Source organism: Phyllobates terribilis, unplaced genomic scaffold (genome assembly GCF_046119375.1).
Source record: "Phyllobates terribilis strain yellow unplaced genomic scaffold, ASM4611937v1 Scaffold_3__8_contigs__length_932513732, whole genome shotgun sequence".
Classification (NCBI taxonomy): domain Eukaryota; kingdom Metazoa; phylum Chordata; class Amphibia; order Anura; family Dendrobatidae; genus Phyllobates; species Phyllobates terribilis.
The window spans coordinates 199398108-199421330 of record NW_027362763.1 but is presented as its reverse complement, the minus strand read 5'-3'; the positions used below and the strand labels follow the sequence as shown (position 1 = coordinate 199421330).

Sequence of the window (23223 nt, the reverse complement as noted above, 5' to 3'; positions counted from 1 at the left end):
GATAGTGAGACAGCTCTTCAAATATGGAATGGTCATGATGGATCCAGAAAGGGTATGTGTAGAAGCATCATAGAGTATCTTCAGGCACACTGACCATAACTTACAATTTGTTTCCATGCACTGTATATATCCACTACACAGCATCACACTTAATGCATAGTAATACAGGTTTTCCTCCTGTACTTGGTAGTGCAGCCTTATACACTGCACAGAGCTTCTGTTCTCAAATTGCAGTTGACAGAGGAACATGTGACTAGACCTGTCCACCAACCTACTTAAATTGAACTGCTTCCTCATATACAGTATTTTTCAATTGGGGGAGTCTGATGGACAGGTCTGGTCACATGCTTCTCCACCAGCAGACATGTTGTGGATTGGATAGCTATGCAATGGCATTTTTTATAGGATAGAATATAACCTTATATAGTAGGACACTTTATTGGATAACGGTGGGGTTACATGTTTTCAGAGCTTGGATACAACAGGATTCCAGAGAATGATGAGTCATTGAGATTATCCCCATAGATGCCACCATAATCTTCACCGAATATCTGCAGGCAAACTTCATCTCCAACATCTAAGGCCAGAAGGACAGAACCAGAGGCCTGATCTACGTTATTTGTCTGAAACTGGTCAAATGTGAACATGATGGGTTTGTTATTCTTGTATAATCCAATCTTGACATCCTTCATGTAGACGGTGAGATGGTAGGAGAATAAATAGAGGCCTCTTACATGGCAGGTGAACTTTCCTGTTGTCTCATCATAGTGGCGTTGCTCATTATAAAATACTTTAGTGAAGCGTATGGGGACATTTGGTGTAGAAACTCTAGTTGTCAGCCCCATACTAAAGGCTGAACGGTGCAGAAAAGGACTCTCGCCTGTTTGGCCTTGGGGTCCTGGAAAGCCACGTGGGCCTTCAGGTCCTGGAAGTCCTAGTTCACCAACTTCTCCCTTCGGCCCCTTAACACCTGTGAATATTAATAGAATTTGCATGAGTATTTCTATTTACTGCTATGCACCAACCATATATGTAGAAGCCGATGCCACCTAAAACATAAAACTCACCAATGATTATTGGCATATGATAGTAAATCAAAATTTACAGCAGCCAAAATCTGGCATCTATAAGAGTTGAGCAAAAAGATTTGTGGTTCACTTCAGTGGCCAGCATCCTCAAACTGGCATCCTGGGTGCCTCTGGCATTTGCTAGGCCCCATATCGTTGTGGGGGCCATGATACTGTGTGTGGGGCCTGTGTGCGCCATCACACTGAGTGGGGGGATGTGTAGGCCATTATACTGTGTGTGTGAGGTCTGTGAAGGTCATAATACCATATATGGGGGGCTGTAGGGGCCATGATACTGTGTGTGGATGTGGGAGCCATCATGACCAGGACAGTACAAATGTTTTTGTTCAGGTTTAGTAATTATATTTTTAATTTTCATAGATATTTCCATATATGTAGGGGTGCAATACCCATACCGGCAGACCATGCGACCGCTATGTGGCCTGTGAGTTGTGGGGGACCGTTGCCCAGCCCCCACGCCGCCTGTTGTCACAATTTCAATGGAATCTACATCACCAGGATGCAGATACCGTTGAATAAAATGATGTAACTGGGATCCATTGGCTCCCTGCTCCATCATTCAGCCTGAGCCTGAGCGTCTGAGTCTCAGCACAGCACTAGATGTCACTAGATCGTGCCTGCTGTGTGGAACCTCAGTCCACATGCTGTACAGAGTGGAGTAGTGCATCGTGAGAACAGGGCTAGGTGAGTAGTTTTTTCAATGTAAGCCTATGGAGACTATTTTTGAAGTTCCATAGACTTAGTTAGTCTACGGTTAAAGCCACTGCCGAGTTACCCAGAGCGCAGTGTGATCCGAAGAGTCTGCAGAGCGATGATATCACTGAGAAAAGGACTACAACAGTGCTGAATACTGGAGACCATACTAACACACTGACACTGCAGTACATATGACTCGCCCCCAGGGCCGTGGGGTACTCTGCAGCCGGGCCTCTGGTTGCTGGGGGATATCACGGTGGCTGACCCGGTCCGTGGCCCAGGGCGGTCACCCAAAAGGGGAATTATTTATAGGGGATTTGTAAAGTGTTCGTGATGCCACCTGTGGAATGCGGCTAAAGGGAGCCGCCGCTGCGGAGCAGTCCTCTGAGGCAGATGTTTGCGCAGCTTATGATGGAACGGCTTCCCACAGGTGGAGCGGGCCTCAGGGCAGCGTGGGGTAATGGATGGTGGTACAGGGGAGAGACAGCCAGGGTGGTTCAGGAAGAAATGACGGACACTCACACGGGGGTTCGCTTCGGTACCTTTACTGGTGTAAGATGCAGATATGGTCCTGGGTACTCGGTAGGCAGGGTACACTTCTGGACTCTCCCCAGTGAGCGGGTATAGGGCCTCCTGATCCGTTGCTTCCACTTGATAAGCTTCTGACCTGCCTGGAGCTAGGCCTGGCTTAATTACTGTCTCTCTTGCACCTGCTGACCTGGTGGTAGGGCCTTCTCTTGGAGATCACTCTCCCTGGTCACTGGGGCCTCCATGACTCCTAGCCCTGGTACAGTAGTCAGCATTGGTTGGCCTGGGACTTGTAGTCCCCTAGGTATCCGGTGGTCCCTACTGGGTATAAAGGGTCCCTGTAGGTGCGGACCCGGTGTCCGGTATATATTTTGGGGTGAGCCTGGTACGCTCCTCTGCCCCCTCAACTCCTCTCTCCTTGCTGTCGGCCGCTCTCAGGGCCCTCACTACGGCAGCTGCAGACGAGCTGCGTCTTCGCTGCTCTCAGCGTCAGCACGCTCTCTGAACTAACTTCTGACTGAGCTGCCTGGTTCCACCCTCCATATATCTATCTATCTATCTATCTATCTATCTATCTATCTATCTATCTATCTATCTAATCCTTATCAGGGCTCCCTCTGGTGGTCTGAGGTGGTAGGCTGGAGGTGTGTGAATGTGTGAGGGCCTCTTGTGGAGAAGTCCATCCATGCACCCTACTGGGTTCTGTGGCACCTGTGCGTAGCAGGGCGCCACACATACACATATACACAGGTTTAGGGGAAAAACAGTTCATAGGGGGATTTTAAGTGGTGAAAAAAAAAATTCAGAGCCTTGAACAAAAAAAATAAAAGAAAAATTTGGTTTGAGTTTCCATTTTCAGAGATCCATCATTTTATTTTTTTTAATTTTTCTGTCATTAGAACTGTATATTGAAGGGCAGCACGGTGGCTCAGTGATTAGCACTGCAGCCTTGCAGCTCTGGGGTCCTGGGTTCAAATACCACAAAGGACAAAGGAGTTTGTATGCTCTCCCTGTGTTTGTGTAGGTTTCCTTCAGGTTCTCTGGTTTCCTCCCAAAATCCAAAGACCTACTGATAGGAATGTAGATTGTGAGCTCCAATGGGGACAGTGCCAATAATATCTGTAAATTGTCTGAATTGTAAAGTGCTGCGGAATATGTTGGTGCTATATAAATAAAAATATTATTATTATATTGGTTTGCTATAATGTAGGATAAGCTATAGTTTTTATTGATGCCAATTTGGGGTACTTACAACATTTTGATAGCTTTTTATTGAATTTTTTATGGGAGGTGCAGCGACCAAAAAAACAGCAATTCTGACATCTTGATTTTTTTTTTTCTTGAAGAACCATTGCTGCATCTATAAAAATCTGGTTACATGTCAGATGGGGTTTGATGGGTGCCTGAATGGATGCCCCACTTAAATTTCTCTATCAGAGATTGAGTTTGAGTGGTTAAACAGCAATGATTTGAACAAGTGCTGTTTCCTAAACCAGCTCTATACACCTGCACCTAACCTAGAACATACCAACTTATCCTATGTTACAAAGGCAATAAAATCGCCAACATGTCAATTTCTGTTCTACCTTTTTTTTTTTTTTTAGTGGATTGCACCCATCTCCGTATTGAATGGGGCTGTGAATGCTGCTGTAAATCTACATTTTACACATGCAAATTTGGCTGTTGCAGATTTCCAAGGAAATTTGCAGGCATATTTGTGGTAATCAAAAACTACCAATGCAAGAATGATGATTTTAGGCAGAGCAGGTAGGGTAGCCCTGGGCCAAGGAGAGAAATGTATTAGACATTACTTAGATTAAAAACAATGTCATAACAACTTGTCTCAAGTGACAGTTTTAGGTCCCTTTAACTTGTACATAGTCCTGACCTTTTATTCCTGTGTGGTTTCCTATGTGTATGCTCTTTGGCTCATCATTATATGCTTACGAAGGAGACAGTCAATTATGTCATGGTGTGCAGCATGTTATATACAGGTGCATCTCACTAAATTAGAATATCATCAAAAGCTAATTTATTTCAGTTCTTCAATACAAAAAGTGAAACTCATATTATATAGAGTCATTACAAACAGAGTGATCTATTTCAAGTGTTTATTTCTGTTAATGTTGATAATTATGGCTTACAGCCAATGAAAACTCATGTGCATCAGGTGTCATTGCTTTGATAGCAGCCTTCAGCTCCTCTGCATTGTTGGGTCTGGTGTCTCTCATCTTCCTCTTGACAATATCCCATAGATTCTCTATGGGGTTAAGGTCAGGTGAGTTTGCTGGCCAATCAAGCACAGTGATACTGTTGTTTGTAAACCAGGTACTGGTACTTTTGGCAGTGTGGATAGGTGCCAAGTCCTGCTGGAGAATGACATTTCCATCTCCAAAAAGCTTGTCGGCAGAGGAAAGCAAGAAGTGCTCTAAAATTTCCTGGTAGACGGCTGCGCTGAGTTTGGTCTTGATAAAACACAGTGGACCTACACCAGCAGATGACATGGCTCCCCAAACCATCACTGATTGTGGAAACTTCACACTAGACCTCAAGTAGCTTGGATTGTGGCCTTTCCACTCTTCCTCCCGACTCTGGGACCTTGATTTCCAAATGAAAATTGGAACTCTGGGACCTTGTGTAGTGTGTCAATGACTGCCTTCTGGACATCTGTCAAGTCAGCAGTCTTCCCCATGATTGTGGAGCTACTGAAACAGACTAAGGGACATTTTTAAATGCTTAGGAAGTCTTTGCAGGTGTTTTTTTGTTAATTATTCTAATTTACTGACCTAGTGACTTTTGTGTTTTCATTGGCTGTAAGCCATAATCATCAACATTAACAGAAATAAACACTTGAAATAGATCACTCTGTTTGTAATGACTCTATATAATATGAGTTTCACTTTTTGTATTGAAGAACTGAAATAAATTAACTTTTTGAAGATACTCTAATTTAGTGAGATGCACCTGTATATATATTATATGTAGCACTCCTTTTACAGTCACTTTTTTGCATACTTTTCTATAAATTCTTTCACTTTATTGAATATCTGTATATAGTATTTTTTATTATTAATTCAATGAATTTTGTATGAAATACTATTTTATGCACTAAACATTTTTCACTACATATTTACCTCTGTCACTGTTAGCACTGCATTATCATAGAAAAAAATCTTTATATTAGGAACCTCCACCATTTTAGGGGTTTGATTCTTCCCCTATCTTATTTGGTTGGTCCTTTAAACACAATATCAATTTCTGTACTTTGGAGCCATTTTTAGATATACTGTATTTTGATTTATAGGATTAATGTAAACATAAACCACTCATTTCTTGGTTGGTATGTGTATGATATGCCTCCACACATTTGCATATGCTTTTAAGTTTTTTAGATTAATAATAAAGCTATATGTTTTTTAAACTATTTATGGTATTGCATTCTTTCTTTATAGGTTTAATAATTGCATTCTTGACTACAACCATTATACCTTATTTACCATTGACTCGGTGGTTTTGGCCAATTCTGTAGGTTTTCATAATTCTGCATGTAAAATTAAAAATGTACAGTACAGACCAAAAGTCTGGACACTCTCATTTAAAGATTTTTCTGTGTTTTCATGACTATGAAAATTGTACATTCACACTGAAGGCATCAAAACTATGAATTAACACATGTGGACTTAACAAAAAAGTGGGAAACAACTGAAAATACGTCTTGTATTCTAGGTTCTTCAAAGTAGCCACCTTTTGCTTTGATGACTGCTTTGCACATTCTTGGCATTCTCTTGATGAGCTTCAAGAGGTAGTCACCGGAAATGGACTTCCAACAATCTTGAAGGAGTACCCAGAGATGCTTAGCACTTGTTGGCCCTTTTGCCTTCACTCTGCGGTCCAGCTCACCCCAAACCATCTCTATTGGGTACAGGTCTGGTGACTGTGGAGGCCAGATCATCTGGTGTAGCACCCCATCACTCTCCTTCTTGGTCAAATAGCCCTTACACAGCCTGGAGGTGTGTTTGGGGTCATTGTTCTGTTGAAAAATAAATGATGGTCCAACTAAACGCAAACCGGATGGAATAGCATGCCGCTGCAAGATGCTGTGGTAGCCATGCTGGTTTAGTATGCCTTCAATTTTGAATAAATCTCCAACAGTGTCACCAACAAAGCACCCACACACCATCACACCTCCTCCTCCATGCTTCACGGTGGGAACCAGGCATGTAGAGTCCATCCGTTCACCTTTTCTGCGTCGCACAAAGACACGGTGGTTGGAATCAAAGATCTCAAATTTGGACTCATCAGACCAAAGCACAGATTTCCACTGGTCTAATGTCCATTCCTTGTGTTCTTTAGCCCAAACAAGTCTCTTCTGCTTGTTGCCTGTCCTTTGCAGTGGTTTCCTAGCAGCTATTTTAACATGAAGGCCTGCTGAACAAAGTCTCCTCTTAACAGTTGTTGTAGAGATGTGTCTGCTGATAGAACTCTGTGTGGCATTGACCTGATCTCTAATCTGAGCTGCTGTTAACCTGCGATTTCTGAGGCTGGTCATTCGGATAAACTTATCCTCAGAAGCAGAGGTGACTCTTGGTCTTCCTTTCCTGGGGCGGTCCTCATGTGAGCCAGTTTCTTTGTAGCGCTTGATGGTTTTTGCAACTGCACTTGGGGACACTTTCAAAGTTTGCCCCATTTCTTAAAGTAATGATGGCCACTCAGTTTTCTTTACTTAGCTGCTTTTTTCTTGCCGAAATACAAATTCTAACAGTCTATTCAGTAGGACTATCAGCTGTTTATCCACCTGACTTCTGCACAACACAACTGATGGTCCCAACCCCATTTATAAGGCAAGAAATCCCACTTATTAAACCTGACAGAGCACACCTGTGAAGTGAAAACCATTTCCGGTGACTACCTCTTGAAGCTCATCAAGAGAATGCCAAGAGTGTGCAAAGCAGTCATCAAAGCAAAAGGTGGCTACTTTGAAGAACCTAGAATATAAGACATATTTTCAGTTGTTTCACACTTTTTTGTTAAGTATATAATTCCACATGTGTTAATTCATAGTTTTGATGCCTTCAGTGTGCATGTACAATTTTCATAGTCATGAAAATACAGAAAAATCTTTAACCCCTTTATCCCCGAGGGTGGTTTGCACGTTAATGACCAGGCCAATTTTTACCATTCTGACAACTGTCACTTTATGAGGTAATTACTCTGGAACGCTTCAACGGATCCCCCTGATTCTGAGATTGTTTTTTCGTGACATATTGTACTTCATGATTTTGGTAAAATTTCTTCGATATCACTTGCGTTTATTTGTGAAAAAAAACAGAAATTTGGCGAAAATTTTGAAATTTTCAAAATTTGAATGTTTATGCCCTTAAATCAGAGAGATATGTCACACAAAATAGTTAATAAATAACATTTCCCACAAGTCTACTTTACATCAGCACAATTTTGGAACCAAAATTTTTTTTTGTTAGGGAGCTATAAGGGTTAAAAGTTGACCAGCGATTTCTCATTTTTCCAACAAAATTTACAAAACCATTTTTTTAGGGACCACATCACATTTGAAGTCACTTTGAGTGGTCTTTATGACAGAAAATACCCAAAAGTGACACCATTCTAAAAACTGCACCCCTCAAGGTGCTCAAAACCACATTTAAGAACTTTATTAACCCTTCAGGTGCTTCACAGGAATTTTTGGAATGTGGAAGAAAAAAATGAACATTTAACTTTTTTCACAAAAATGTTACTTTAAACCCTTTTTTTTTTTTTTCGCAGGGGTAACAAGAAAAAATGGACCCCAAAATTTGTTGTGCAATTTCCCCTGGGCACGCAGATACCCCATATGTGGGGAAAAACCACTGTTTGGGCACACGGCAGGGCTCGGAAGGGAAGGAGCACCATTTGACTTTTTGATTGTAAAATTTGCTTGAATAATTAGCGGACGCCATGTTGCATTTGGAGAGCCCCTGATGTGCCTAAACAGTGGAAACCCCCCACAAGTGACCCCATTTTGGAAACTAAACCCCCCAAGGCACCTATCTAGATGAATAGTGAGAACTTGGAACCCCTAGGTGCTTCACAAATTGATTCGTAAAAATGAAAAAGTATTTTTTTTTCCACTTTTTCATTTTTACGAATCAATTTGTGAAGCATCTGAGGGTTCCATGTGCTCACTATGCATTTAGATAGGTGCCTTGGGGGGTCTAGTTTCCAAAATGGGGTCACTTGTGGGGGGAGCTCCAATGTTTAGGCACACAGGGGCTCTCGAAACGCAACATGGTGTCCGCTAACAATTTGAGCCGATTTTCCATTCAATTTGTTAGCGGACACCATGTCGCATTTGGAGAGCCCCTGATGTGCCTAAACAGTGGAGCTCCCCCACAAGTGACCCCATTTTGGAAACTATACCCCTCAAGGATTTTATTAAGGGGTATAGTGAACATTTTGAACCCAGAGGTACGACACAGAATTTGATAACATTAGGTCATCATATTGAATAAGTTGTCATTACTCTTGAGCGCAAGTGCTCGCTACTTGAGTTTGCATCGGGTACTCAGGTATGCACCATGTATCACGGGTGCTTAAGTGAAATGCTCGAGTCCCCGCCCGCATGTTTCACGGTTATTAGACACCCCAAAAAAAACATGCGGGGATCGCTTGTGCATGGCAGGCAATCCCCGCGAGGTTTTTTTGGCCGCGAAGCATATGGGGCGGAGACTCGAGCACCCGCGATACTCAGTGCATACCCGAGCACCCGATGCAAACTCAAGTAGCGAGCACTTGCGTTCAACACTAGTTGCCATATCGTCATCTATTTTTTTTTTTTTTTTTTTTTTACTTTTGAAAAAAAAAACAACCCCAACCCTAACATTAGCACAACCCCAACCACAGCCCTAGCGTTTATTTTTTACGCCGTTCTTTGTGCGGTATAAGTGATGAGATTACTTTATTCTTCAGGTCAGTGCGATTACAGCGATACTTGATCATATCGGGTTTTTATGATTGACAGCTGTCACACACTAAAAGACACATATTTTGTAAAATCTAGTTTTTGCATTGCTATATTTTGGCCTACAGAGTCATGTGATGGCTTGTTTTTTGCAATACCATTTTTATTTATATTAGTCTTTGATCGCGTGTTATTCCATTTTTTGTTTGGCGGTATCATGATAAAGCATTGTTTTTTGCTTCGTTTTTTATTTTTATTTTTTTACCATGTTCACTGAAGGGGTTAACTAGTGGAACAGTTTTATAGGTCAGGTCGTTACGGACGCGGCGATACCAAATATGTGTTTGGTTGTTATATTGTTTTTTTGCTTTTTTTTCATAATAATATTTATTGATGGGTACATTATAGTTTTATTTTTAGTGGATTCTTTTTTTTTTTTTATATTTTTTTATTTTTTTTTTCACTTTCTGGGAGTTGTTTTACTTTTTTACTTTGTCCCACTATGGGACTTTCACTTTTTTTTTTTCTCTGATCGCCTGCATGGCACATAAATGGAGCACCATCCCTGTGCCATGCAGGCTGTCAGCGCTGGACAGGGAGAAGATAGTTTGGAGATGCACTGCGCATGTCCAAAAAATCTTCCTGCTGTCTGGTGACCCAGATGTTGTCATGACGACATCGGGTCATCATGGCAACATCCTGGAAGCCACGGCAGACAGCACTGGAGGCTGGAAGAGGAAGTGAGTATCGGCGATCACCTCCCCTTGCCACCGCAATACTGCGATCGACTTCGATCGCAGCATTGCGGGGGTTAATGTGCGGGACCGCTCCCTGCACATAGTACCGGGTGTCAGCTGTGACAATCAGCTGACACCCGGCGGCGATCGCGCCCGCACAGCCTGTGTGCGCGCGCGATCGCGATGACGTACTAATATGGGTCAGGCTCTTAAAGCTCAGGGCACAGACGCGTATTAGTACGTCTTTGGCTTTAAAGGGGTTAAATGAGAAGGTGTGTCCAAACTTTTGGTCTATACTGTACTTACCTAGGAAACCAGCTAGCCCTGTGACGCCTCTTCAAGCAGCAAAATGGAGTGGGTGGGCAAGCACTGAATGAGATCAGCCAGGCAATGCCCTCCTGGTCCATGGAGGACACTCTGCTGATGTCTCATATGAGGCTTTGGCAAAATGATATGGAGATGGTGATGGAGATGATATTTAGACTTCAGCCATGTTCAGTGTTTTAAATCAGTATTTGTAACCCAAATCAAGAGAGAAACAATCAGAGGAAAAGTACAATAGAAACATTTCACAACTTCTGCATTTTTGACCCACTCTTGGTTTTGGCTTACAAATACTGATGTACAATATTGACCAAATACTGAATGTGTGAACATGGCCTACCACTTCAATCAGTGCCCAATAAGTGCTACAGGATTGCTGTAAAGCTATGCATATTCTGCTGCCATTTTCACTTCAAGTGAAACACAACAGATATATTAGAAGATATTGTCCGTTTCACATATTCAAAAATATTTAGGCTTTGGTGGAGTCTAAAACCTCAAAATAAACGAGGTGGTCTTTCCTTCAGTAGCCATCCACTAACCTGGTTCTCCTCTTTCTCCCTTCACTCCATCATTCCCATCTTTGCCATCTCTTCCAGGAACTCCATTGTGTCCAGGATATCCAGGTGCTCCCCCCATCCAGTTAGCACAAGGGTTCTTTTGGGGCTGTGTTGGGTCATCCTCAGCCAAAATGCACAGAGGCACCAGTATAAGCAATGAGTACACTGAACGTAGGACCAGCATTATCCTGATTGAGGGTCTGCAAAATTAAAATTCATTATTTTGAAAAAGGATACAACGACCTACATTATGTCAATGTTATAATTATTTTCCTAAAATACAAATTTAATGCTAAGCAAAAGTCTTACCCGGAGGAAAGTTACTGTGGTCTGTGTCCAGTGCAGCTGCCATATAGTGATGATCCAATCTTACATAACATATGCTACTGTCAATTAAAACTCCTTCCAGCACCTCTGCAGATGAGGATTATTTATAGGTTACGATTCGGATCAGAAATTCCTTGCGCCTTCTGAGAGCACTAGTTATGATACGCACTACTGAGGGAAACTTAGGACACATAAAGACCAAATAATAACTGGAACTTTATTAGTTTTGCCTTAATATCTCATTATCTGATAATAAGGATTGTGTTTCTGAACATTGAATTCATTGGTATAGTCAGCATAAAAATGCAATTTATACTAATTATTTTATTCCCTTGGGCAGTTACTATATAGAATTCAGATACTTTTGTTCCTATAGTGTATCAGGAACCCTAGACATTACACCTACAGGAGCTTTCAAAGGGAACCTATCACCTGAAAAAATACTATTAGCCTGCAGATATGGGGTTAATCTGCAGTTTAATAGCATTATTAACCTGCCCGGCGCCTGCACTTAGACCCACGCTGTCGGGAGGAAATTATCTTTATTTCTTCCAGCAGCATTTTGGTTTCAGTCACAGGGGATGCGCCTGCACGGGTTCAGTCACCACTCTGAACCACGCCGCTGGCACTGACTGACAGCAGCTCAGCATTAGGGCCATCTGTCAGGCAGCGCTGAGCACAGTTACAGTCGCCGCTTTCTAATGCATTTTTTTGTGCTTCTTGAAGTATGTTTGGGGTCATTTTCCTGCTGGAAGTCCCTTGACCTAGGATGCAAACCCAGCGTTCTGACACTGGTCAATAAAATTGCGACCCAAAATCCTTTGGTAATTTTCAGATTTCATGATGCCTTGCACACAGTCAAGGCACCCAGTGCCAGAGGCAGCAAATCAACTCCAAAACATCTTTGAACCTCTAACATATTTGACTGTAGGTACTGTGTTCTTTTATTTGTAGGCAACATTCCGTTTTCGGGAGACAGTAGAATGATGTGCTTTACCAAAAAGCTTTATCTTGGTCTCATCTGTCCAAAAGACGCTTTCCCAAAAGGATTTTGGCTTACTCGCATACACTTTGGAAAACTGCAGTCTAACATTTTTATGTCTCTGTGTCAGTAGTGGAGTCCTCCTGGGTCTCCTGCCATAGAGTTTCATTTCATTCAAATGTCGACGGATAGTTTGCACTGACACTGATGCAGCCTGAGCCCTCAGGACAGCTTGAATTTCTTTGGAACTTGATTGGGGCTGCCTATCCACCATCCAGACTATCCTGCATTGCAACCTTTCATCAATTTTTCTCTGTCATCCATGTCCAGGGAGATTAGCTACAGTGCCATGGATTGTAAGCTTCTTGATTATTTTGCGCACCGTGGACAAAGGAACATAAAGATCTATGGAGATGGACTTGTAACTTTGAAATTGTTAATATTGTTCAACAATTTTCGTTCTTAAGTCCTCAGATAGTTCTCTTCCTCTTTCTGTTCTCAATGCTTAGTGTGGCACACACAGACACACAATGCAAGTCAACTTCTCCCCCTTTTATCTGGTTTCAGGTGTGATTTTCATATTGCCCACACCTGTTACTTGTCACAGGTGAGTCTGAACTAGCAAAACATACTGTATTTTAAACAAAGTTGTTTACCCACAGTTTTGGAAAGGTGCCAACAATTTTTTCGGGCTTATTTTTGGGGTTTTGTGTGAAATTATGTCCAATTTGCCTTTTTTTTTCTTTTTTTTTTTCCAAACACCAAGGAAATAAACATGTGTAATTGCATAATTTTCTTGGGGAAATGCTTCATTTTCTGAAACAATTTCAAGGGTGGCAACACTTTCATCCATGACTGTGTGTATATATTATAATATATACACTACCTTTCAAAAGTTTGGGGTCACCCAGACAATTTTGTGTTTTCTATGAAAAAAAACCTAATACTTTTATTTATCAAATGAGTTGCAAAATGATTAGAAAATATACTCCAGACATTGACAAGGTTAGAAATAATAATTTTTATTGGAAAGAATAATTTTCTCCTTCAAACTTTGCTTTCGTCAAAGAATGCTCCCTTTGCATCAATTACAGCATTGCAGACCTTTGGCATTCTAGCTGTTAATTTGCTGAGGTAATCTTGAGAAATTTCACCCCATGCTTCCTGAAGCCCCTCCCACAAGTTGGATTTGCTTGATGGGCACTTTTTGCGTACTATGCGGTCAAGCTGCTCCCAAACAGCTCAATGGGGTTGAGATCTGGTGACTGCGCTGGCCACTCCATTACAGATAGAATACCAGCTGCCTTCTTCTTCCCTAAATAGTTCATGCATAATTTGGAGGTGTGCTTTGGGTCATTGTCCTCTTGTAGGATGAAATTGGCTCCAATCAAGCGTTGTCCACAGGGTATGGCATGGCGTTGCAAAATGGAGTGATAGCCTTCCTTATTCAAAATCCCATTTACCTTGTACAAATCTCCCACTTTACCCGCACCAAAGCAACCCCAGACCATCACATTACCTCCACCATGCTTGACAGATGGCATTAGGCACTCTTCCAGCATCTTTTCAGTTGTTCTGCGTCTCACAAATGTTCTTCTGTGTGATACAAACACCTCAAACTTTGATTTGTCTGTCCATAAAACTTTTTTCCAATCTTCCTCTGTCCAATGTCTGTGTTCTTTTGCCCATATTAATCTTTTCCTTTTATTAGCCAGTCTCAGATATGGCTTTTCTTTGCCACTTTACCCTGAAGGCCAGCATCCCGGAGTCGCCTCTTCACTGTAGACGTTGACACTGGCGTTTTGCGTGTAGTATTTAATGAAGCTGCCAGTTGAGGAGCTGTGAGGCGTTGATTTCTCAAACTAGAGACTCAAATGTACTTGTCTTGTTGCTCAGTTGTGAAGCGGGGCCTCCCACTTCTCCTTCTACTCTGGTTAGAGCCTGTTTGTGCTCTTCTCTGAAAAGAGTAGTACACATCGTTGTAGGAAATCTCAAGTTTCTTGGCAATTTCTCGCATGGAATAGCCTTCATTTCTAAGAACAAGAAAAGACTGTCGAGTTTCACATGAAAATTCTCTTTTTCTGGCCATTTTGAGAGTTTCATAGAACAAATGTAATGCTCCAGATTCTCAACTAGCTCAAAGGAAGGTCAATTTTATAGCTTCTCAAATCAGCCAAACCGTTTTCAGCTGGGCTAACATACTTGTGCAAGGGTTTTCTAAACATCCATTAGCCTTCTTACACAGTTAGCAAACACAATGTACCATTAAAACACTGGAGTGGTGGTTGTTGGAAATGGGCCTCTATACACCTATGTAGATATTGCAATAAAAACAAGACGTTTGCAGCTAGAATAGTCATTTACCACATTAACAATGTATAGAGTGTATTTCTGATTCATTTAATGTTAGCTTCATTGAAAAAAAAAGTCCTTTCAAAAATAATGAAATTTCAAATTGACCCCAAACTTTTGAACGGTAGTTTTTATATATTGTGACTAGTGATGAGTGAGCACTAAAATGCTCGGGTACTCATTGCTCGGGTTGAGCACATTGGAATACTCGGGTGCTCGACCCGAGCAATGAGCCCAATTTAAGTCTATTGGAAACTCGAGCAATTTTCAGGCGGCTCCCCCCGGCGGTCTGCAGAGGACCTAAAAATTGCCCAAATCGATGGGAACAGTGCTCAAATGACTTGGGAACAGCATGGTGAAGACCCCTGGAAGCATCTCTGACTCCCAGATCACTGCTGTCAACAACATTGTCAGAGTATTATACCACTTTTACGAACTCACAATAAAACATACAAAAACGAAACCAAAATGGATTTTCCTGGGAAATATGTTAAGGAACATCCTTTCCAGGGTAATGACTTGTATATAAGCAAAATAAATAACCAAAAACAAAAATACTCCTCCACACCTTGGGCTATGTTCACACATAGCGTTTTTGATGCGTTTTTGCACTTTTGCATTGCTTTAACCCAAGACAAATGCATTCACTGGGAAATGTCATTTTAACATTTTACAACCTTATCTAGCCATGTGTGTGTGACACATCATCAGACACATGCGTACAGTGCTGAAAAGACATAGGAACAGCATGGGGAAAACCTCTGGAAGCATCTCTGACTCCCAGGTCACTGCCTAAAAGTGTGCCCATCATAAGTAATCCTTGGCGCATGCGAAGATGCCTCCTGCCATGTACCTGTCATTGCAGACTTGCAACAATCACTGTCCACGTCCTTGTCCCAGTGCAGCGATCAGTTGTCCCTACCCCATTCCTTGGAATGCAAGCGCATGTATGCAGCCAGCCACCCACGAACCCACAGGCTGCAATACTATACTGCCAAATTTTTGACAGCTGCTTGCACTTGAAATGTGGCCTTTTAGGCTCGTGGAGGTGGAAGCTTTTCATAAGCTCATGCCGGTGGTGGCCGGGTGTCCATACTCAGTCCCCAGTCGCCACTGTTTCTCCTGGTGTCGTCTCCGCCTTCCAGAAGCACGGGTCCCGCAACATTACCCGTGCCCTCCCCACTGCACTTACTGGGAAGGACCGCCTAAGCACAAACACGTGGACAGGTGAATTAGAAAAGAGCGGGCCTCCTATACTTGTAATGCCCATGCACTAAGTGTATGGGCTGACAAACATTTACCCCTGGGGGGTATACATGAACATACTGTATAAAAATTTTTTTTTACGGGCATCATAAACACCCTTTAAAAAAAATATGTGGGTGTTGCATTACGGACCACGGTCACCCTGGTGATATGGTGGTGGAGGATGAGGAGAAGGAGGGGGACAAGAGCAAATAGTCAAAATCAGGAAGCGTATACCCATGTCTGGGTGTGAAAAGGTGCATGGGAATACACCTCCCAAGAAAAGACACTGGATATGAGTTTGCTACGCTGCTATCATTCGGTGGTGTTGAGAAGTCTGGCCCAATCCAGCCCTTGTTCATTTTTATAAGAGTCAGCCTGTCAGCAATTTCAGTTGACAGGCGGATGCGCTTATCAGTTATAATTCCACCACCGGCACTAAAAATCCGCTCTGATAAAACGTTGGCAGAAGGGCAGGCCAGGACCTCCAAGGCGTAGAGAGCCAGTTCATTCTACGTATCCAGCTTGGATACCCAATAATTATAAGGCACAGAGGAATCATGAAGGACATTGGTACGGTCGGCAAGGTACTCCCTCAGCATCTTCCCAAACTTTGCACCCCTTGTGAGAATACTCCGCGCTTCAGGGCCTATGCGATGGGAGGGGCTGAGAAAACTCTCCCAGAACTTTGACAGTGTTCCCCTGCCTCTGCTGGATTGAAGTTGTGCCTCTCTCGCCTGTACTCCTTGGTTGTCCAACGAAGTGTGCCCTCTGCCGCCAGCGTTTTCAGATGGGAATTTTTTTAATAGTTCCGCAACAAGGGCCTTCTGGTACTGCCCCATTTTTGTAGACCTGTCCGCCTCAGGAATAAGAGATATAAAGTTCTCCTTGTAGCGTGGGTCTAGAAGTGTAACCAACCAGTAATGACTGTCACCCAAAATTTTGAGAATGCGAAGGTCATGGGAAAGGCAGCATAACATAAACTCAGCCATGCGTGCCAGACTACTAACAGGCAAGACTTCCGTGTCCTCACCAAGAGGATGACTGACCATGCTCTCCTCCTCTTCTCTGTCCTCTGTCCATCCACGCTGAACAGACGGTATGACAGCTGTGCAGGTAGTACCGTCTATAATGCATGAAACTAGCTCCTGTTCTTCCTCCTCCTCCTCCTCTTCCTCATTGTCACCCAATCTACGTTGGGATGAGATGAGGCTGGGCTGTGTGTAATCACCCTGTATGGTTCCTTGCTCCATCTTATCGTGGTCCGCCTGTAATGCATTCTCTTTGATTGTGAGCAGAGAGCGTTTCAGAAGACAGAGAAGTGGGATGGTGACGCTAATTATGGCCACTCACCATCTTGGTGGAGTCCTCAAAGTTTTGGAGGATGGTACATATTTCTGACATCCATGTCCACTCCTGAGGTCTTATGTGAGGAGTCTGAATTGAATACCGACGGCCTTGTTGATGCTGGTACTCAACAACTGCCCTCTTCTGCTCACAAATCCTTCCCAACATCTGCAGTGTAGAGTTCCAAAGTGTGGGGACATCACACACCAGTCTGTGAGCCAGAAGCTGCAAACGCTGCTGAAACACGGCAAGGGTGGCGGAAGCTGTAGGTGACTTTCTAAAATGGACACACAGGCGGCGTACTTTAACAAGCAGATCCGGCAGCTCCGGGTAGGATTTGAGAAACCTCTGAACCACGAGGTTAAGCACATGGGCCAGGCATGGCTGTAGGTTCAGCGGTGTGAGCCACAGATTTGCCTGCTCTTTCAGAGCTGTCCACAACTCTTCAGCATTGTGCGGTTTGTCACTTAAGCATATTAGCTTCAGCACAGCCTGTTGCCGCTTGGCCGAGGCAGTGCTGTAGTGCTTCCAGCTTGTGCCTGATGTGGTCATTTTGGAGATGGAGGCTGAAGAGGAGGAGGAGGCTGAGGAGGATGAGGTGCAGGAGCTGTAGACCGTGGGGGAACCCTGATAGACCTATGGGCCTGCAATCCTTGGCGTCGGGAGGACGAGTTCTGTCACCAGGTCAGACTAGGTCCCTTCTTCCACTATGTTAACCCAGTGTGCCGTCAGCGAGATGTGCCGTCCCTGCCCACAAGCACTTGTCCACGTGTCCATGGATAGGTGGACTTTCCCGATAACTGCGTTGTTGAGGGCACGGCTAATGTTTTGGGACACGTGCTTGTGTAATGCGGGGACGGCACACCGGGAGAAATAGTGGCGGCTGGGGACCGAGTACCGAGGGATGGCCGCTGCCATCAGGTTGCGGAATGCTTTCGTCTCCACAAGCCGAAAAGGCAACATTTCGAGCGCAAGTAGTCGTGAAATGTGAGAATTTAGTAGTGTGTCCTGTGGGGCGTTGGCTGCATATTTCTGCTTACGTTCCAAGGACTGGTGTATAGACAACTGAACGCTGCGCTGGGACAAGAACATGGACATGCTTCCTGATGCTTGAGAGTGTGCAATGACAGGTGCAGGGCAGGAGGCATCTTCACATGCACCATGGACAGGGTATTGGCTTGCATACACAACAGCAGAAGAAGCAATGGTGCCACCCACTGACACTGTTCCTGGACCCTGGGGTTCGGCCCACAAAGTCGGGTGCTTTGCTGCCATGTGCCTGATCATGCTGGTGGTGGTCAGGCTGGTCGTTTTGCCACCCCTGCTGATGCTGGCCTGGCAGGTGGTGCAAATGGCCTTTTTGGGGTTATTGGCAGAGTCTTTAAAAAACATCCAGACTCAGGAAGGCCTAATAGTTGCACTGGAAACTTCCTTTGTGTTGGTGTTACGGGGAACGGTTGCCTGCCTTCTGTCTGCGGCCACCACACTGCTTCTTCCTGCCTGTTGGGGTGCTCTGCCTCCCTCCCCCTGTGTGCTACTGTCCTCGCTCTGCATGTCCTCCTGCCAGGTTGGGTCAGTTACTATATCATCCACCACCTCGTCTTCCACTTCCACACCCTGGTCCTCCTCCTGACTTTCTGGCAATTGTGTCTCATCATCGTCCACCTCTTGTGACACTTTCCCACCGTCGCCTTCGTGTGACCGTGGCTGCTCAAATATTTGGGCATTGCTACACGCGATCTCCTCTTGCCCTGCTTCAAGTGGACCGGGCGAGAGGCCCGAATCTATTATTGGAAAAGTGAACAGCTCTTCAGAGTGTCCAAGTGTGGGATCAGTTGTCTCTGGGTACTCAGCATGGTGTGAGGAAGGAGGATCAGGGTGAGGAATATGCGGTCCAGACTCACGGCTACTGAGACTTGACCGTGTGGAAGATAGGGTGGTGGTGGTGGCTAAGTGACTGGAAGCATTATCCGCTATCCAACCAATAACCTTTTGACACTGCTCTGGGTTCAATAGTGGTGTGCTGCGGTCCCCTAGGAATTGGGACAGGAAGGTCGGGTGAGAAGATGTGGGTGTTTGTTGTTACACAATTTCAGCTTGCCCACGGCATTGTCCTCGGCCTCTGCATGCACCATCACCATCACGTCCAGTTCCCCGTCCCTTGCCACGTGCCTTACCCATTTTAAATGGAGGACAGTATCTTCCACGCTCACTACAAATGACTGAGTTTGGAGTGAACTTATATGTGATCCGTGTGACGGAGAAAACAGAGTTTTAAATACCTGGCCTGTAGGTAAGTAGTTTGAGCAGCAAACTGGTGTGAATTTCTTCACTGACACACTAAAGGAAATTTTTAATGGAGGCTAGAAATGGCAGTATTTTCTGACAACGTATATGTGATCCGTGTGACGGAGAAAACACCTTTTTAAATAGCTGGATTTCTAGCGCTGTAGTATGGAAAGGACCTGGCTGTATTCTGCAGTGCCAACAAGCAAATGGAGCAGAAAAACGGTGTTCTCTGGATTGCTTTTTAAGCAAATAATGAGGATTAAGATCCAAAGAAAAGTATTCCTGGCCCCTGAGACCTGGGCCTTTGTATAGAAATATCTAACAGCAGCAGAAGGCAGAATTGGAATGGAGCCTCTTGTGCTATAGGCACTGCAGTCTGCTATATACCCTGCCTGCCTATATACTCTGCCTGCCTGATATCTCTGCAGATGGATTACGTAGTCCTCAAAAGGACTATTTGTTAAGATGGATATGTGTAATGTACGATTTTTCTCCCTACACTACTTAATACACAAGCAAATCTCTCCCTGACGCAGCAGCACCTCTCCCTACTCTGCCTGATTCCGTGACTGTGACGAGCACAGTGGCGCCAGATCTGATATAGACCTGATGACGCTGTACGGCCATCCAATAACTGTAATGCCACAACCACCATGGCTGCGGCATTACAATGAGTGGCAGGCAATCCCTGCATGTTGATTGGCGCTCTAAATTGCACCAAACATGCAGGGAAGGGACCCGAGCTCCCGCCGAGCAACCCCGGAAATACTCGGCGAGCGCCGAGCATCTCGAGCAGTGAGATGCTCGGGCGAGCACCGAGCTGTAGCGAGCATGCTCGCTCATCACTAATTGTGACAAAGTCAATGGTAAAGTGATAGAGAGAAGTTATGTTTCACAGAGGCGATTAGCTTCCGTGAATTGAAACCATGAATTTCCTCCAGCATGTTATTTGCTGAGAGGGGTTAAGTCACAATTTGTAAAAGGGAATGGTTTTTGTGATTGACCACTGTGAGGGTGGGAGGTCATTCACCATGTCTCTACCTCAGGGTGTAGTCTGGGGTTTAAAAACATGGCCTGCTGAGGCATCAGGTGTTCAGTGTCTGGAGAAGCTAGCTCCAGAGAGGAGCTTGTGTTTGGTTTCCTGAACCATGTTTGCTGTGCTAGCCCTATGCGGGCGGACCCCTACAGGCCTATGAACTGTACTACCTTATTTTCTTCTGTTTACCCGTTATGACAAGATAGGCCTGTTTGTTTTATGGACTCAGTGTTGGTTTATGCTGAATTTTAATAAACCAACCAGAAGTTTAAAGAGACGGTGAACCTGTGTCTACCTCCATGTGCAGCTGAGTGAGCGATCTACCACAGGTGGTGGAGAATGCGGGCAAGATGCCCAGGAGGCACATATAATGGCTGAGGACAAACCGCATGTCTGGGGTAAAGGTGGCCATAAGCCAGGAAACGAAGACAGACAGTATTAAGGACCTGGTCAAGCATCTTGTGCTGGCCCAGCAGGAGACAAGCAAACTGCTATTGCAACAGATTTACCAACAGCAGTAACACCAACAAGACTAGCTCAGACAGCAGCAACAGCAGATGGAGTTGCTCGCAGAGGCAGTGTAACATCCCTGGAGGTGTGCTTGCATGGTGCACCACCTTCCACCATTCAAGACCGCAATCTTACCTGTCAGTCCATGCTGCACTCTTTGCTCCAGTACCAGCTGTGTCCATGTCTCTTGTCTGATTGCTTAGGGCGTTGGCTTGTTTCTTATAGCTACTGTGTGCACAGTCCTAATGCGTCCCCAGCCTATTGCAGTGAGTCACTGGATGCTTAAACCCCCTCCACCCAGTAAGAGGGGCCTGAGCAACACTTTCACTCAGTTTGTCTTTTGCAACTGAGTTGCCAGGTCCTGTCCTGTATCTAGTCTGTTCTGCCACCCTGGGGGCTGAGTACCCAGGCCTGTTACCTGTATCTTTGACTTCTAGTCTGTTTCCGCCACCCTGGGGGCTGAGTTCCCAGGCTCGTTCATGTATCTTGTTCCTGGTTCTGATCCTGTCTGAACAGCGTCCTAGTCCGTTACTTGTTTGTCTCTATGTCTGTATCTTACCTTTTTCCTGCAGTATCTGAACCTGCACCTAACTCCAACTCATTGTCTCTGTACTTCTGTTTGTGAGTCTTGTGTCCACTCGCTACTTCATTGCAAGTACCTTGTGTGTATCTGGTTCTGCTCGTTCTGTTTCCCTGCCTCTGTATCTAACTCCTGTGTTCCAGCTATCTTCTTGTGTTTTCCAGTCTGTTCCATGTGAACAGAGCCCTGTCCTGTCTACCGCATCTGCGGGTTTTGCTTTGCTCTGCTTGCTCACCACACCTGTGGTTTTGCTCTGCTTTGCTTGTTCACTGCATCTGCGGGTTTTGCTCTGCTTTGCTTGTTCACCGCATCTGCGAGTTTTGCTCTGCTTTGCTTGTTCACCACATCTGCGGGTTTTGCTCTGCTTTGCTTGTTCACTGCATCTGCGGGTTTTGCTCTGCTCTGCTTGTCTACCACACCTGCGGCTCTGTTCCTGTATCCCAGTCTGCACTGGTCCCTATCCTGCCAAGTTCCTACTTGCCAGTACCCGCCTGTGTGCATGTCAGCCGTGCCTGCCTGTGCCCACCTGTCTGCATACCAGCTGTGCCTGTCAATATCCACCTGTCTGCATACCAGCCGTGCCTGCCAGTACCCATCAGTCAATATGCCAGTTTAACCTGTCTGTTCCTGCATTCCCCGGTGTGGGTCAACAGCTGTGACCGGGGTCTGACCTGGAGTAGCACCTGGTCCCTCTGCTTGGTTCCTCCCTGGTTCACGGAGTCGATTGAGCCGCCGTGTGACCTTGGTCTGATCGGGTTGATGCTTAGTTTTGCCCCTCCAGGCACTCCTCGTTTCATGGTACAGTGGGATCACTAATCACGCTCACGCCAGTCAGTCCGGGCGCGAGTGTAACAGGCAGTTCGTGGGAGGCCAGAAGCCCCTCCCCCAACTCCAGGTGATGACTCGTATATCCGATAAGCGGTAAGCCGAGTCATGCAAAAATGACAGGGGGATGATGTGGAAGCATTTTTGACTTTTTTTGAGTGGGTAGCAGAGCGAGAGAAGCCACCGCCAGAGCAGTGGGCGGAGGTGCTGGCCCCCTATTTGACTGGCGAGCCCCAAAAGGCTTATTATGACCTAGCCTTATAGGATGCCCAGTAATATGTTAAATTAAAAACATGTGGGAGTGACTATGTCAGTCAGAGCCCAAAGGTTCGACCACTGGGCATATTATGGTGATAAACCCCCTCGCTCCCAAATGTTTGACCTTCTGCATCTTATACAGAAGTGGCTGCAGCTGGAGTCCTCCACTCCAGCCCAGATGGTAGAATGGGTTGTGATGGATAGATTTATTCCCTCCCTCCCTAAGCCTCTACTGGGTTTTCACTCTTCGAGTTGTTTTATGGACGGCAGCCTCAGGGACTATTGGATATTGCAAAAGAGACCTGGGAAGCTGAGGTAACACCCTACTGGAGCGTCATCGAGCTTGTGGCCCATATGCAAGACCGGATTGTGAGGGTGATGCCGACTGTAAGAGAGAGCCTCCTTTAAGCACAAGAGGCCCAGGCAACGGTCTACAAGCGGTCGGTGAGGCTGAGGCCGTTTAGCCCTGGAGACTGGGTTTTGATGTTGATCCCCATGATGGAAAGTAAATTCCTGGCTAAGTGGCAAGGGCCATATGAAGTGGTCGAAAAGTTGAGTGACGTCAAAAACAAGGTCCACAAACC

General features: G+C 44.8%; 1 protein-coding gene across 3 annotated transcripts in view; it reads right to left on the bottom strand.

Moving 5' to 3' along the window:
- Nucleotides 1-414: 414 nt before the first annotated feature.
- ADIPOQ (adiponectin, C1Q and collagen domain containing) overlaps nt 415-23223 on the bottom strand; it is a 56266-nt gene continuing 33457 nt past the window's right edge. For 2 of the 3 annotated variants that reach the window (XM_073674456.1, XM_073674457.1), the window contains exons 2-3: nt 10871-11088; nt 415-970 (exon numbers count right to left, since the gene is read on the bottom strand). In XM_073674456.1, coding sequence (XP_073530557.1) covers nt 456-970; nt 10871-11072 — 717 coding nt within the window. In that variant the 5' untranslated portion in view covers nt 11073-11088 and the 3' untranslated portion in view covers nt 415-455. Of the gene's footprint in view, nt 971-10870; nt 11089-11197; nt 11337-23223 lie in introns of those variants that run through there. The other variant, XM_073674455.1, reaches the window with a different exon arrangement.